Source organism: Scomber japonicus, chromosome 23 (assembly GCF_027409825.1).
Source record: "Scomber japonicus isolate fScoJap1 chromosome 23, fScoJap1.pri, whole genome shotgun sequence".
Lineage (NCBI taxonomy): Eukaryota > Metazoa > Chordata > Actinopteri > Scombriformes > Scombridae > Scomber > Scomber japonicus.
This window is the reverse complement of record NC_070600.1, coordinates 15,233,817-15,246,886: the sequence shown is the minus strand read 5'-3', so window position 1 is coordinate 15,246,886 and position 13,070 is coordinate 15,233,817. Positions and strand designations below refer to the sequence as shown.

The following is a 13,070-nucleotide window of genomic DNA, read 5'->3' as shown; positions in this document are numbered from 1 at the left end:
TGAGACTTTTATTTCTTCTGTTCTTCTAACATCTTCCTCCTCCACTCTCTTCTCACCTAACGTTGACACTTTTACTCTCTCATGCTTCTCCTAATGTTCCCCCTGTTTTTCTTCAAAAAAAAAAAAAAAAAAAAGACCACATCTTCCATATTGCTTCGATAACACTGCTGTATATATATATGTACTCTGTAACCAGGTCGCTTCTAGCGTCAAGGTGTTTTTTCTCTGTGTCATCATGTTTTCTGTTCTGCTTCTGCTTTGGTCTCACACATGGAAAGGTTTTACTGTTATCTCATGGGGGGAGGAGGGGGGGTGTGCATTTACTATTTGACAGAAAAGTTATATTCTGGACAGTCACCAGGTTTGTCTGCAGCTGCCTCAGTCTGCTCTGTGCCCCCTGTAGCACTCATGGGTCTGTGTCGCAGCTCTCTAGCCGGGTAAATGTTTTGAGTATATGCCCATGATCACGGTCTAAAACAATAGAGACAAACCTTGACATGGACCTCTGTGAAGAAAATCTATCAGAGTGTCAGTGGATGTCTTGTCAGTCAGCACTGATTCATGACCTTTTCCTTCTCCAGCTGTGGCTGCGGGTGACCTCTGGGAGTTTGCCAGCAAATGACTGTGGAGAAGAGGGCGTGTTAAGAGAGAGGAGACAGGAAAGGGCTTCGGTGACAACCTATATCAGACAATCAGCTGCATTTCATAGGACAGTTTGTTTGCTTGTCCAGATGTAAGATAATGCATAGTTTTGGAAGATCCCGCCATCAAATGATCTGTGACAAGTCTCGTCTGGGTCCTTCTTGACCCTGCCCTTAAAAGGAGCGCGCGCCTGTTGACAATGACTCCATTTCTCTTTCAGATCTTCCCAGACAGACCATCTGACCTGCAGTTGGATTTTAAATGTCTAACAGATGTCATGAAAAGAGCTTAATGGAATAAATGACTGTACTCCTGAATGTAAACATGTGGGACTTTCCCAGAGTGATGCAGAATGACACATTCACAGCAGATCCAGTGTTGAGTTTTTTTTTCTCCTGGTTTTTATTACAACTTTTGAGTTAAAAAAAAAAAAGAAAAAAAAAGTAATGCAAATTATACAGGTCTGTCGTAGGCGGAGCACCTTGAAAAACCTCGGACCCGGAGTTAAAAGGCTTCCCTACTTAACTCCGAACTTTTCCTTTCAGGTGCTCGCGAACAAAGCAGGAACAACTACTTTCTTGACTCTTTCTCTCTCTCTCTCTCTATCTCTCTCTCTCTCTCTCTTTCTCTATGTGAATACTTGTTTGTCGGCAGAATGTGTCCACCTACAGTTGGCAAAATGACCCAAAAACGAATGAATACCACTGACTCCCCACATATTCTTCTTTAGATTCTGTGAAATGTGTCATGGGCTATACTCAAAGGTTTACTACCATTGAACAAAAAAGGTAGCGCCGCGCTCTGCATGGGTTCAAAGTCTCTGGTCTCGTTTGTGAGTTTTTTCTCTTTGTGCTGTTTTTGACATGTTATACCAGCTTGTAGACATGCTTGGCTGCCGCAGCTTTTTTTTTGTTTTTACTCCACAAAACATGAGCTGTAACTGACCACCCCGTTCCCTCTCTCCCTGTCTTTCTCTCTTTTCTGTCTGTCACTTCTTCTGTCTTACTGTCTTCTTTTTCCTCTCATTCTCTCTCTCTCTCCGCTCTCTCCTATGCATGTCCAACAACAGTAAACTCTTATGTCCAGACTCTGTACTTTTTATTCTCTTTCGATGTGTTCTTGTCTAAAGAACAGCATTCCTCTCGACTCTTGGTTCCCTTTTTTTGCATTTTGATTAATCAGACACAGGCCTTTACCAAGTTATTTTTTGTGAAATACTACCACTGTACTTACAAACACACACTGCATTGGGTTTGACACTGATTTGTACCCTCAATTTTCCACTTTTAAATAAGTATTTCTTCAATCATCCTAGTGCTCGATCAGTGGAAAGGTTTGTCTCCTGGTTTCGAATTTTTAAGAAACATTTTTATTTTAAAACCGTAATCTGTACAGGCTTACAGTCCAGTTTGTCACCACAGCGATGCAACCAGAAGCCTCTTCTGCCTTTAATCTATCTTATACTTTTTATGTGCGTTAACTTGAGGCTTTTGCCCAGTGGATAGACTTTAACTTCAGGCTATGTTTTTATTTTATTATTCTGTACTATAGAACAAATATACTAATTTTATAATACAGTCTTGGAGATAAAATTAAGAGGTAGAAGTGAAACTGAACAGAATTGATCTGAAGACTCCTCTGAGTATCTATTTAAAGCCTGGCTTAGTGTGAATGTTTGCAGAGGTTTATGTGTAGATGAGGGGTAAGGATGACTTAAACAGCAAGCAACAGAGTTCAGTGACAAGTTAGAATTTACTACTAGACATAACTGCATACCTGCACGTGTTTCAAGAGTGTTCCCCTCACTGATAATATTTTTGTATTGAAGCCCCTAAAACTCACCTATTATTGACCCGGACCCTCGATTTTTGTCTGAGGCGTTCTCCAAGTGTTCTCCAAGTGTTTAAATACAAAATGCACACATCATTACCATATGTGACTAAAAATGTGCCTTTCCCGTTCCCTGTCCCTTTTCCCTCCCTCCAGATCCGGGTGGTGAATGCATTCCGCAGCTCCATCTCCCTCTATGAGGGGCTGGAGAAGCCCGAGTCGCGATCATCAATCCACAACTTCATGACCCACCCTGAATTTCGGATAGAGGACTCTGAGCCCCATATTCCCCTCATAGACGACACCGACGCAGAGGACGACGCTCCCACCAAGCGCAATTCCGCCAGCCCCCGCAACACCACACCCACGCCGCCCTCGCCCGCTACCGCCGGCCCTCCCACCGCACCGGTCTCTCCCTCCCCAAACCAGAACAATAATGCTGTGGAGAGCAGTAACCACCTCCTCCCAGAGGGCACCAAATCAGGAACCCCCTCAGCCCCGGGGAGCCCTTTACACAGCCTGGAGACCTCCCTTTGATCTGACTCCCCAAACTCCCCGCCCTGCGCCACACGTTACCATCACTTTTCTACCCGCCCGCCACCAAGGAGCTCACCTCAGACATGAGAAGGAACACTTGGAGAAGAGAGACGAAGGGCTAGAGGGAGAGAGCGGAGTCTTCTGTGAGCTTAGCTTGGGCTGGACTAAAAGAACAGCAAACATTCAGAGGAATGTACGGCTTGGTGTGGATGCTTTGGTCTTCTTTATTTTTGGTTCTTATTAATACCCCCACCGCAACACAAGGACTCTGTCTCCACCCCTCCCCCCCTTGGTAACTTTTTGTTTTTCTCGGTAAACAAGGGGTGATTATAAACTCAGATTGAAAGTGACCTGTTTTTATTATTCTATTATTATTATATTTTAATTGAGATGGGGAGGTCCTCCTCCTGGCTTGAAGATCGTCTGTAAGAATTATGAAAGAACCTTTTAGCTTCTCTTTTATCTGAATGGTGTTGTATATTTATCTCTTTGGCCCTTGCTCATTCAAAACTTTATTTCTGCTCCATTGGCTGTTAATATTTTGAGTTATTTATGTTTTTGGAAAAAGCAGGTCTGTTTACAAAGTTTGTAGATACTTTTTTTCTGTTTGTAGGCAAAAGAGCTTCCTGATGTATGATGCAGAAAACTGGGACAGAATAAAAAATGAATGAGAGGATTATTTCAGATACTGCTGTATTTTCAGGAAAAAAAGGGTGTTTTTATATTGAAACTTAACTATTTTTGCCTGCAAGTTTTATTTGTTATATATTTGTAGATAAATATAGAAACTTCTAGCCAAACCGATAAACACTAAGGCTTGTATAGAAAAGAGGTCCACTGTGCGAGGTGTTTTTCACAGGAGAGGGGGACGGGAAAGACCATTCGGGCCTCTGTCCACTAACATTACTATAAATATTTACTTCTTCCATTTCTTGATAGTTTTCATGTGCACAAAACCTTCTGGACTTCTGGATTCTCTTTTCATTCATTATGTTGTGTTCAAGGATTTCCACATGTTGAAAGGTTCACTCATTAAAGGGAGTTTAGAGTATAATCTGGGCCCGTATTTAGCAAGCATCACAGAGTCACTCCTAGAGTTGTGCTGAACGTTTGACAAGGGAAAAAAAAAAAAGTCTTACCTCAGAGTTGGACATAAGGTGCTTATAAAGTCACCTTCAGCTGAACGTTTTAGATTTGTGGCTTTTTATGACACTTGAAACTGCAAAAATGAAAATGTCTTCTTGTGGTTGTTAATAGTTAGAGCACATTCAAAAGAAGGCGATCGAGATCATTTGATGCAGGAATAAGGAAACGGCTTCACTTAATGGGTGTATCACAAGCTAATTTATGCACGTTGAGGCTTAAAAAAAATTATTTTTGCCAAAAACTCATAAAAGCACTAAAAATGACTTGCACACAATTTACAGTTCACCTGCTTTTTTTTTTTTTTTTTTACTACCACTTGAGTTCAATCAAGCGCTGTATTGTGAGCTATTCAGCCAATGCGCCTATTTATTTTTTAATCAGAAGTTCATAGAGACTAAACATGAATGTGCCTTGGCTACAGTAATAATTTAGACGATGCTTTATCCTGCCATTTGCCACCTCCTGGGAACTCCTTACAGATAAAACACTGTTACTCCTACACTTTAAAAGTAGGAACAATTATGCCTCATTCTTAAAATGATCAGCCACATAGGACTAAGTTCCTCCCTATGGATGCTTGATAAATATGGACCCTGGTCATCCTTTTTTTTTTTTAAACTGATACATATTATTTCCGTTTTTGTTTTTCACAGTAAAACGTTAGCCCCCTGCTTATGTACAATATCGACATTTGTTTACTCAGGCATAGAAAAAGTATTTAATTTAAAGGGAGTCTATAAAAGAAAGAACCTTTTAACTTCAGACTTTGTGTATTTAGATAGAGTAAAACATTGTCTTGGTCAAAAAGCAAGTGAATTATTTTCATATTTTCATTCAGTCTTTTAAGATCATGCTCTAGGAAAATTTCATTTTACTCCTCCGAGTTCTGGTTTGTTGACATTTTAAGAATCAAAAAAACAAAACGACAAAAAAAAAAACCAACAAAAGAAAAAAAAAAATCCAAGGGGAAAAAAAAGGCTTATTTTTCTTCGACCCTGTCCATAAGTCTCCTCTCACCACGAATAAATGTTGCTGCAGTTGATTTGTTTGTAAAATATTTTTGACACCTGATGTACTGGAAAAGCTAAAGAATTGGACATGTGCATTTTTCAAGAATAAAGACTAGGCATACACTGGTATCTATCTGCACAGGGTACTTTATTTCATAGCGTTCCTTGGGGAAACTAATTTTTGATACAAATCACACAAGAAAAAAAATGTACCTTTGTATTTTTATGACAATAACTGATGATACCTTTCATCATACTAAACCAATTTTGGATGATTTGACACCAATCACATTATATGGGGAGGGTTTTGGCCACTAAAATATATGTTCTGGAATATTCATCTCAGGGTGCAAATGGTGTGAAAGAGAACAGGCCTCTTTTTAGTTTTTTCTTTTCTTTTCTTTTTCTTAATTAAATGTTTGGATCTGTGCTTGTCAACCATACAGGATGACCCGGGCAGCAGGCTGCAGATTCCCACTGCAACTTTCTGGCCGTCTTCACCTGAAAGGCCAGTGGACAGGGGGGAGAAAGGAGTGGAAATGTTAAATCACAACGTTCTCTGAGGAAATAGTTTGTTTTCCAAGTTTTACAGATGACAAATAAAATAGCAGCTAGGATTGCGTACAAACTGAGAAAATTGAAAAGACAAGCAGAATCCATATGAGGAGTTTGTTCTGTAGCTTCTTCCTGTAACGGGAACGAATGTTTTTCCATCTGTTTTATGGATTATTATTTTTTTATCTTTTAACATTTGGAAATAAAAGTACTTCATGTCTGTTTATCTTGAGCATTTTAAATGGATATCGTGATTGGATTTACATTTGAAACTTGTCGAGTAATGTGTATGGTTTTTAAAAATAAAAAATGTATTTAGCCTAACTGCAGGGCCATGCTCTTTATTTATCGTGCAGTATTTACATAGTGTGGTCACTGGATGCCTTCAAATGTGAACACTCCAGAGTGCAAATATTACATCTTACCGCCCGTCCTGCTCCTGCTGGGTGCACCTGAAGAAAGTAGCCTTCCTGCATAATGGTGCCAAATGCACTGCAACCACTAGATTACACCCAATGAACAGATGAACCCAAGCTGGTACAGTTCATTATATTATAAATGTCTGCACAATACCTGCAACCTGTTTTGAGCGTTAAGTAGTTTTAAAAATGTCTCATCAGGAAACGATGGCTTTGTGGGCAATACAGCAATAGCAATATGTCATCACAAGAGGAAATCAGATTTTGCAGAACAGTTTTGACGTTAGAGGTGACATTCACTGAAGTAACAAAGGAGAATGTGTTGTCTACCAGGCTGAGAGAGATGATAGCTCAAAATCCATGCAGGTTGGCAGTAAGCATTGCAACAATGGATCCTTTGTTGAGAGCGTTTGGCACAGTTGTTCCTCCTGCACAAGGCCGCCTCTTTCTGCTTTTGTGCAGTGATGAAGCAGGTATAACTTTGGGACATTTGCAATATCCAGCAACAGGACAACAATTTTAATGCTTTGTTTGCAACATATATCTTTAAATAGACATATGTTGCAACCATTGTTTTGCACATAAATGTATTAACAATGGTTGTTTACATGTTCTTGCCAAACATGAATTTTACAACTGAATGGCAACAATTCACCTGTTGCCAAAAACCTGAACTGCATCCTCTGTAAATAATGTCCAGGGCTGCAACTAATTGTTATTCGTCATCATTACTTATTTATTAAATATTTGGTCTATCTATCAGAAAATTGAAAAAAGAAAGTCAATCATATTTTTACAAATTGCTTGTGAATTCAATTTAGCCAATTACAATAGAGGACTGATTGATAACTGGAGCCAACTTTTTTTTTTTTCAATTTCATTAAAAAAATTAAATTAAATTTTTTTTTAAAAGACCAAAACTCTTGCAAGATCATTTCTGTCGATTTACTAATTGATTAATAGTTTCAGTGTTTCTGTATAGCTCATAAAAGACAATATGCCACTGCACACCCAGACCAGCAGGGGGCGACACGCCTCTCTCCGGGTCCCCTCTTAAAACACTAAACCTGGAAACTCTTCGAAGATTGTACACAAGGAAGATGAGTCACTCGGTCTTTTTCGTCTTGGTTGATGAGAATAACTACAACCGACAACACTGCAAAGATGTTCTTCAATCCAATTTAAATAGATGTGGTTTCAAATTCAACCCTTAGATCACGGTTGACACTCTTTTGCGAGCGAAGGGAGCGGTACAGAGTGAGACGTCTTCGCTTTTCGTCTCCTCTCTGTGCGAAGCGTTGTTTCTCTCCGCCCCGCAGGAATTTATCCCGCAGTAATGGAGCCGAAACACAGGGCGAAGGTCTGCAAGTGACCGGTCGTGACATTTCTGTGAGTACCATAAACTGCTAATGTGTCAGCTTAAATAAAACAAACATAACCTAGAATGAGCACAGAGGAGGTGTTTGGCTCTAATGCGTTGCTCGTTATTACCTCCCTGACTGAATATCCACCGTGTTAGCTAACTTGCTGTAATGTGGAATCTATAAAATCTTTTTATTAGGGTGTTCACTGTCAGATAACACCACACAGATGCACATTTATTACCGTAGTGTATCACAGTGTAGAGTGCAGGTGTGGAGGCAGAGAGAGACGCCTCCATCTCACCTGTAAGGGAGTGAAAATCATCTTATAAAACAATCTGTCTTCTATGATATTCCTCCTGGAGGTCCCTGCACACTGTTGCATGACTCCCGGATCTCTCAGAGGCAGGAATGCGACTCCCCCACCGCTGAGCTCAAGATGAAAGAATGGTGGATTCATGTGGGCTTGATCTGCATCCCGCTGATAGCCGTCTACCTGCACATCCCCGCCCCTCAGCTGTCACCTGCCCTGCAGAAGTGGCACAGCGCCGGGGAGGTCTTCCACTTCAGAGGCAGTAAGGTCTTCTACAGAGGTAACAATGTCTCCCCTCAGTCAAAGTAACAGTGTTAAAATACCTCCATAGACTTCCAGATTGTGGTAATGACATGTAAAATGTATTATTTATTTGATCTCTAATTGGCTTTTTAATTAAAGATTCATTGCTTAATTTATACTATCATAACATAGTGACAGATCACCATCCATCACCAGAGGCTGATGTGACATAATCCTTGTTTTGTATGACTAATGATCCAAAATCCAAATATATTCAGGTTAAAATAAACTGTCTTTTCCAAAAGGTCCACTACTGCAACAGCAGTTGAAATTAGCCCAGTTGTCATGGATTTTTTTTGGGAGCATTTTAAGGACTTTTCATCAGTTTTGGAAGAATGCACTTAAAGAAGATCATGTGATATGGTTGAAAGCTCAACAACAGCTTATAAATGGACCTATGTGTGTGTGTGTGTGAAGGTTTTCTCAGCTGCTGTATCCAGGGTTGAATCTCACAAAGACATTCAGTTTACAATCATATAAAACAAAGATTAGCAACAAATTGTCACATTTGAAAAGCTGCAATCAATGAATATTTCACAGTTGTATTTGAATGTATTTATTATTAAGAAACTGTGATTTTGTCATACATAATCTTCATAATCTAGTACTATAATGATTCTTGTACACCTTTTATCACTAATTCCAGTATTAAAAATACATTTATACATATTATAAAACAGTCCTAAATCCTCAGTGTAATCATTATTTTTTTGTTTGTCATGTTACTTTATCACATGACTTGTATGTGAAAAAGGTTGCTCATACAGACAAACCCACAGAAAATGAATCTCCTTACGCTGCAGTTTCCCCTCATCTTTATAGGGCTTCATAATAACTTCATTCTCATTGTTTTGTTTTTCCGGCCAGGTTCGTTCTAACCGCTCTCGTAACTGTTGCTTGCAGGCACAGCAGGCAGCTGCAGGCAGTTAAAAACCATCGTACACAACCTTCCCAGCATCAAATGGTGGACAAAGTTAGTAAAAAGCTGGTGAACAGAGAGAAGCATTTAACAGCTAAAGAGCTAGATCTTTCCCTCAGGAGTTGGCGGAGACCAAAAAAACCAGTCCATTAACTTCCATTAAAAGCTAATGTGGCAAATGGACAAAAGCACTACCAGCAACTGTTTGCTAACAGCTTGAGTTGTGTTTACAGCTTGTGGTCAACATCATTTATTGCAGGATGTGTGATCATCTTATATCGTATGTGTTGCCTTTCTCTCCTCACACCAGACTCCTATGGTGCTCTGGGAAGCTCAGATGTCATCATTCTGCTTCACGGCTTCCCCACCTCCAGCTACGACTGGAACAAGGTACGCACTGCACGCGCTCAGTAGCTCAGCAACACAACAACACAACAACACCAAAACACAACAGTTAAGAAATGTGGTTTTCTTTTGTTTCTGCTGGAGATAAACTGTTTGTTTTTGTTCTCACAGATCTGGGAGCCACTCACCCAGCGCTTCCACCGAGTCATTGCACTGGACTTCCTGGGTTTTGGCTTCAGTGACAAACCAGTGAGTCAGTTTTAAAGTTGAATGTAGAATTCTGTTGTTTTTACAGACTAAATTGGATAAACTTTATTTTCTTCTTCCACACGTATTCTGCATGTACTCTTAATTTATTTGCTCTCGTGTCTGAACACCCAGCGACCCCACAGGTACTCCATCTTCGAGCAGGCCAGTGTGGTGGAGGCCCTGGTGGCCCACTTGGGTCTGAGCAACCAGCGAGTCAATCTGGTGTCCCACGACTATGGAGACACTGTGGCCCTGGAGCTGCTCTACAGGTGTGTGTGTGTGTGTATCTGTGTGTTCATGCGAATTGCCCAAGAACAGAGTTGATTATTGATGAACCGCTAACCATTACTCCCTCTGTTTGTGTGTTTGTTCCTTTGTTCTGCTTCCAAATCAGGAGTGACCAGAATCGCACAGGGCACCTGACCTTCAACAGCCTGTGTCTTTCTAACGGAGGTACAGCACTGTTTTCTGCAACAACATTCAAAGTTCAATTCAAAAGATCTATTATTCTGACTCCTGTCCTGAATCATGGTTCCCATTATAATCTTTGTCAAAAGGAAAATGGGGTTCCTGTTGTATCAGCTGTGTTACTTACATAAAACAAAGGAGCTCATTGTGCTGTTGACTGACAATTTATGGCTCAAGATTGCATTGAAATAAAAGCTAAAACAAAAGTTGATTCATTGACAAAAAACATATCAATAACACTTTTGATTGATGATTTAAATTATGTAATGAGCAAAAAAATCTGTTTTTATATCCATGTTAATTGAATACCATTTATTTTATGACAAAATATGCTATTTGAAAATATAACCTTAATCGCAGGCCTATACTGACATATTTGAATCAGTGCTTACTTAATTTATGCAAGTCTGATTGCACTTGAAGGCCACAGGCGGTGCTGACACTTTAATTTCCTACAGGATTATTCCCAGAAACACATCACCCGCGGCTGCTGCAGACGGTGAGTCATCTTTGTTTTTAATTTGAGCCGCTCCGCAGAGGCAGATTTGAAAACATCTGATTAGATTGAACTGGAAGTTAAGGTCACATGGTCAGCTGTGGCGTGTTCTGCCTGAGATGTTTTTTTGTTTTTTATCTCCAAAAAGCTCCTCAAGGACTCCGGTTTTCTGGCTCTGATTCTGACACGTCTCACCAACTATATGATCTTCCAAAGGGGGTAAACAGAGCAGAGTTTGGTCCAAAATGAGAGATTTAAATATTGTATGTACTAGTATGTAAGTGTTTTTTTTTTGACTGGTAGGATCGGGGAAGTTTTCGGTCCGTACACGCAGCCCTCAGATGCTGAGTTCTGGGACATGTGGACGGGTTTACGCTTCAATGATGGCAACCTAGTTATGGACAGGTTTGTGTTTATGGGCGAGCCTCAATTATCTTTTCTGCTTTTCCCCTCTGTTCGCATCTCACTCTGTCCTCTCCCTCTCTCTCTTTCAGTATTCTGCAGTACATCAACCAGAGATTACAACACAGGGAGAGATGGGTGGGCGCACTCACTTCCACCTTCATCCCATGTGAGTGCATCATACGTCGTGATGTGCGTGTAAAGAAATTGGGAGTATGAGAGCGCTCTTGTTGAGGCTGCACATTTCCTGAAGGTGTATTAACTCAGCGGCCTCGGCCAGAAAGCCGCTGATGCTAAGCTGCTTAGCCTGTGAGGAGCAGCCTCCTAGTCCATCTGTGATCCGGAGCTCAGGAGGGGAGGGGGGAGTGGGGAGTGGGGAGAGTGTGTGTGTGTGTGTGTGTGCGCGCTATTGACACACGGCATATGAAATCAGCAAAAAAGGCAATAACTGTAAGTCAGCTTCCTCTGAATTAGTGAGTAAAGGTGAACGATTGAAGGGTCAGGCTGTTATAATAATATGTAATTTATAATCCTGTAAATCATTCTTACTATTCATTTACCTTCTAATTTTGAAATGAGTCATTCAAACATAAGACCTCCCTTGTGTATCACTCCCCTACTCCTCAGTGTGTCTTCTCCTCCGCCTTTCCTCTCTGACTCCTTTCATCCCTCCTTGTCTTTCAGTGCACATGATCTATGGGCCCCTGGACCCAGTTAACCCCCATCCCCAGTTCATCCGCCGTTACCAGTGAGTGCCCCGCCTCCGATTCTTAAGCCCTGTTCAGATTCTCTCTAACACACGTCCTTCCTTCATGTCGCTCAGTCAATGTGAACAAGAACAAATTGCGATGAATGGAGAAAAAAGGGTCGTTTGAGATCATCTGAACCCCTTTTTTCTGCTCTACATGTGATTTGATACAAACTAACTCATTGTTTGGCTGTGAAATTATTATTTGATTTTGCGATTTCACCTTGCTCCCTTTTTGAGTTAATGTCATGACTTGCTTTTACAAATGTGTTCTTTTCATGGCTGCATAACCATTGCAAAAAGAGCAAACATCCAACTTCTTTTTATTTTTTGCTGTTGCTGTACTGTCCTGATATTTTTTCAGATTGACCCTCTTAGTCAAATCCAGTTGAAACATTTCTAAAGATCTGGGAACCTCATTTGTCTTTTTGTCCACCTTCAGGTTCTCAGCTCATTATTTAGGTATTTCTGGAACCTTTTTAGTAGAAAAACAGAAACAGAAAATAAAGAAAAGATAGATGTACAATTCAAGTCCCTGGCTGCATTTGCAGTTAATTTATAGACAGGGCTTAAAACCCCTCAGCCACCAGCATGACCAACAACATCAACATATCATTGTTAATGTTTGCCACTTCTCAGAAATGACCTGCAGCAGAGCTTTTGTGCCCTTTGTACATAATAATCGTGTTTATCTGTTGTTTCTGCAGGCAGCTGGTCCAGAGGTCGACATTCACCATCTTGGACGAACACATCAGTCACTACCCCCAGCTGGAAGATCCCACTGGCTTCCTCAATGCATATTTTAATTTTATTCACTCTTTCTAAAGGGGTACAACGTACCAAATGACCATGTCTAAGAGTGAACTTAGAACCTATAAAAGCTGTCTGAAATATATTTGTGTTGCAAAAGAACCAAAGTTAAAAATATGCACATATGGAGCAAAGACCTTCCCTGATGATTGTGACCAGGAGCTAATTTACCAGCAACTCTCCATGGAAGACTTGCAAATTACTGTCGTGAAAGACAAAAAAAAATGTGAGCTAGAAACCATATTATTAATTGTACTTAATGCAACTGACTAATATGATGGTGACAGTGTTAATTTAGGAATCATGATTGTGTTATGTTGGTTGTGATCACTGAACATATCTGTGGGACTTTGTTTTGATTCTTTCAAAAAAAATGTCTTGGTTCTGGAGTTGGGCTCAAAAAGGAATCGGCTGCATTCTGAATGAATTTTGATATGATTTTCTACATTTCTCTTAATGTCAATTGAAAACATTAAATGTCAACTTTTCTTCAAATAAAGCTAGTTTTGTAAAAAAA

General features: G+C 40.2%; 2 protein-coding genes across 4 annotated transcripts in view; both read left to right on the top strand.

Annotated features, from left to right (window-relative positions):
• atp2b1a (ATPase plasma membrane Ca2+ transporting 1a) overlaps positions 1–6,044 on the top strand; it is a 42,594-nt gene extending 36,550 nt beyond the window's left edge. For all 3 annotated transcript variants that reach the window (XM_053313948.1, XM_053313950.1, XM_053313949.1), the window contains one exon: positions 2,629–6,044. In XM_053313948.1, coding sequence (XP_053169923.1) covers positions 2,629–3,009 — 381 coding nt within the window. In that variant the 3' untranslated portion in view covers positions 3,010–6,044. The remainder of the gene's footprint in view (positions 1–2,628) is intronic.
• A 1,403-nt stretch (positions 6,045–7,447) lies between these two features.
• mest (mesoderm specific transcript) lies at positions 7,448–13,063 on the top strand. The gene is made up of 12 exons (XM_053313955.1): positions 7,448–7,528; positions 7,866–8,093; positions 9,346–9,425; positions 9,552–9,629; positions 9,762–9,898; positions 10,024–10,082; positions 10,556–10,596; positions 10,742–10,812; positions 10,897–10,998; positions 11,088–11,164; positions 11,680–11,743; positions 12,451–13,063. Exons 2-12 carry the CDS (start codon positions 7,940–7,942, stop codon positions 12,566–12,568), a joined length of 981 nt encoding a protein of 326 aa, XP_053169930.1. The 5' UTR covers positions 7,448–7,528; positions 7,866–7,939; the 3' UTR covers positions 12,569–13,063.
• The last annotated feature ends 7 nt before the right edge of the window (positions 13,064–13,070 follow it).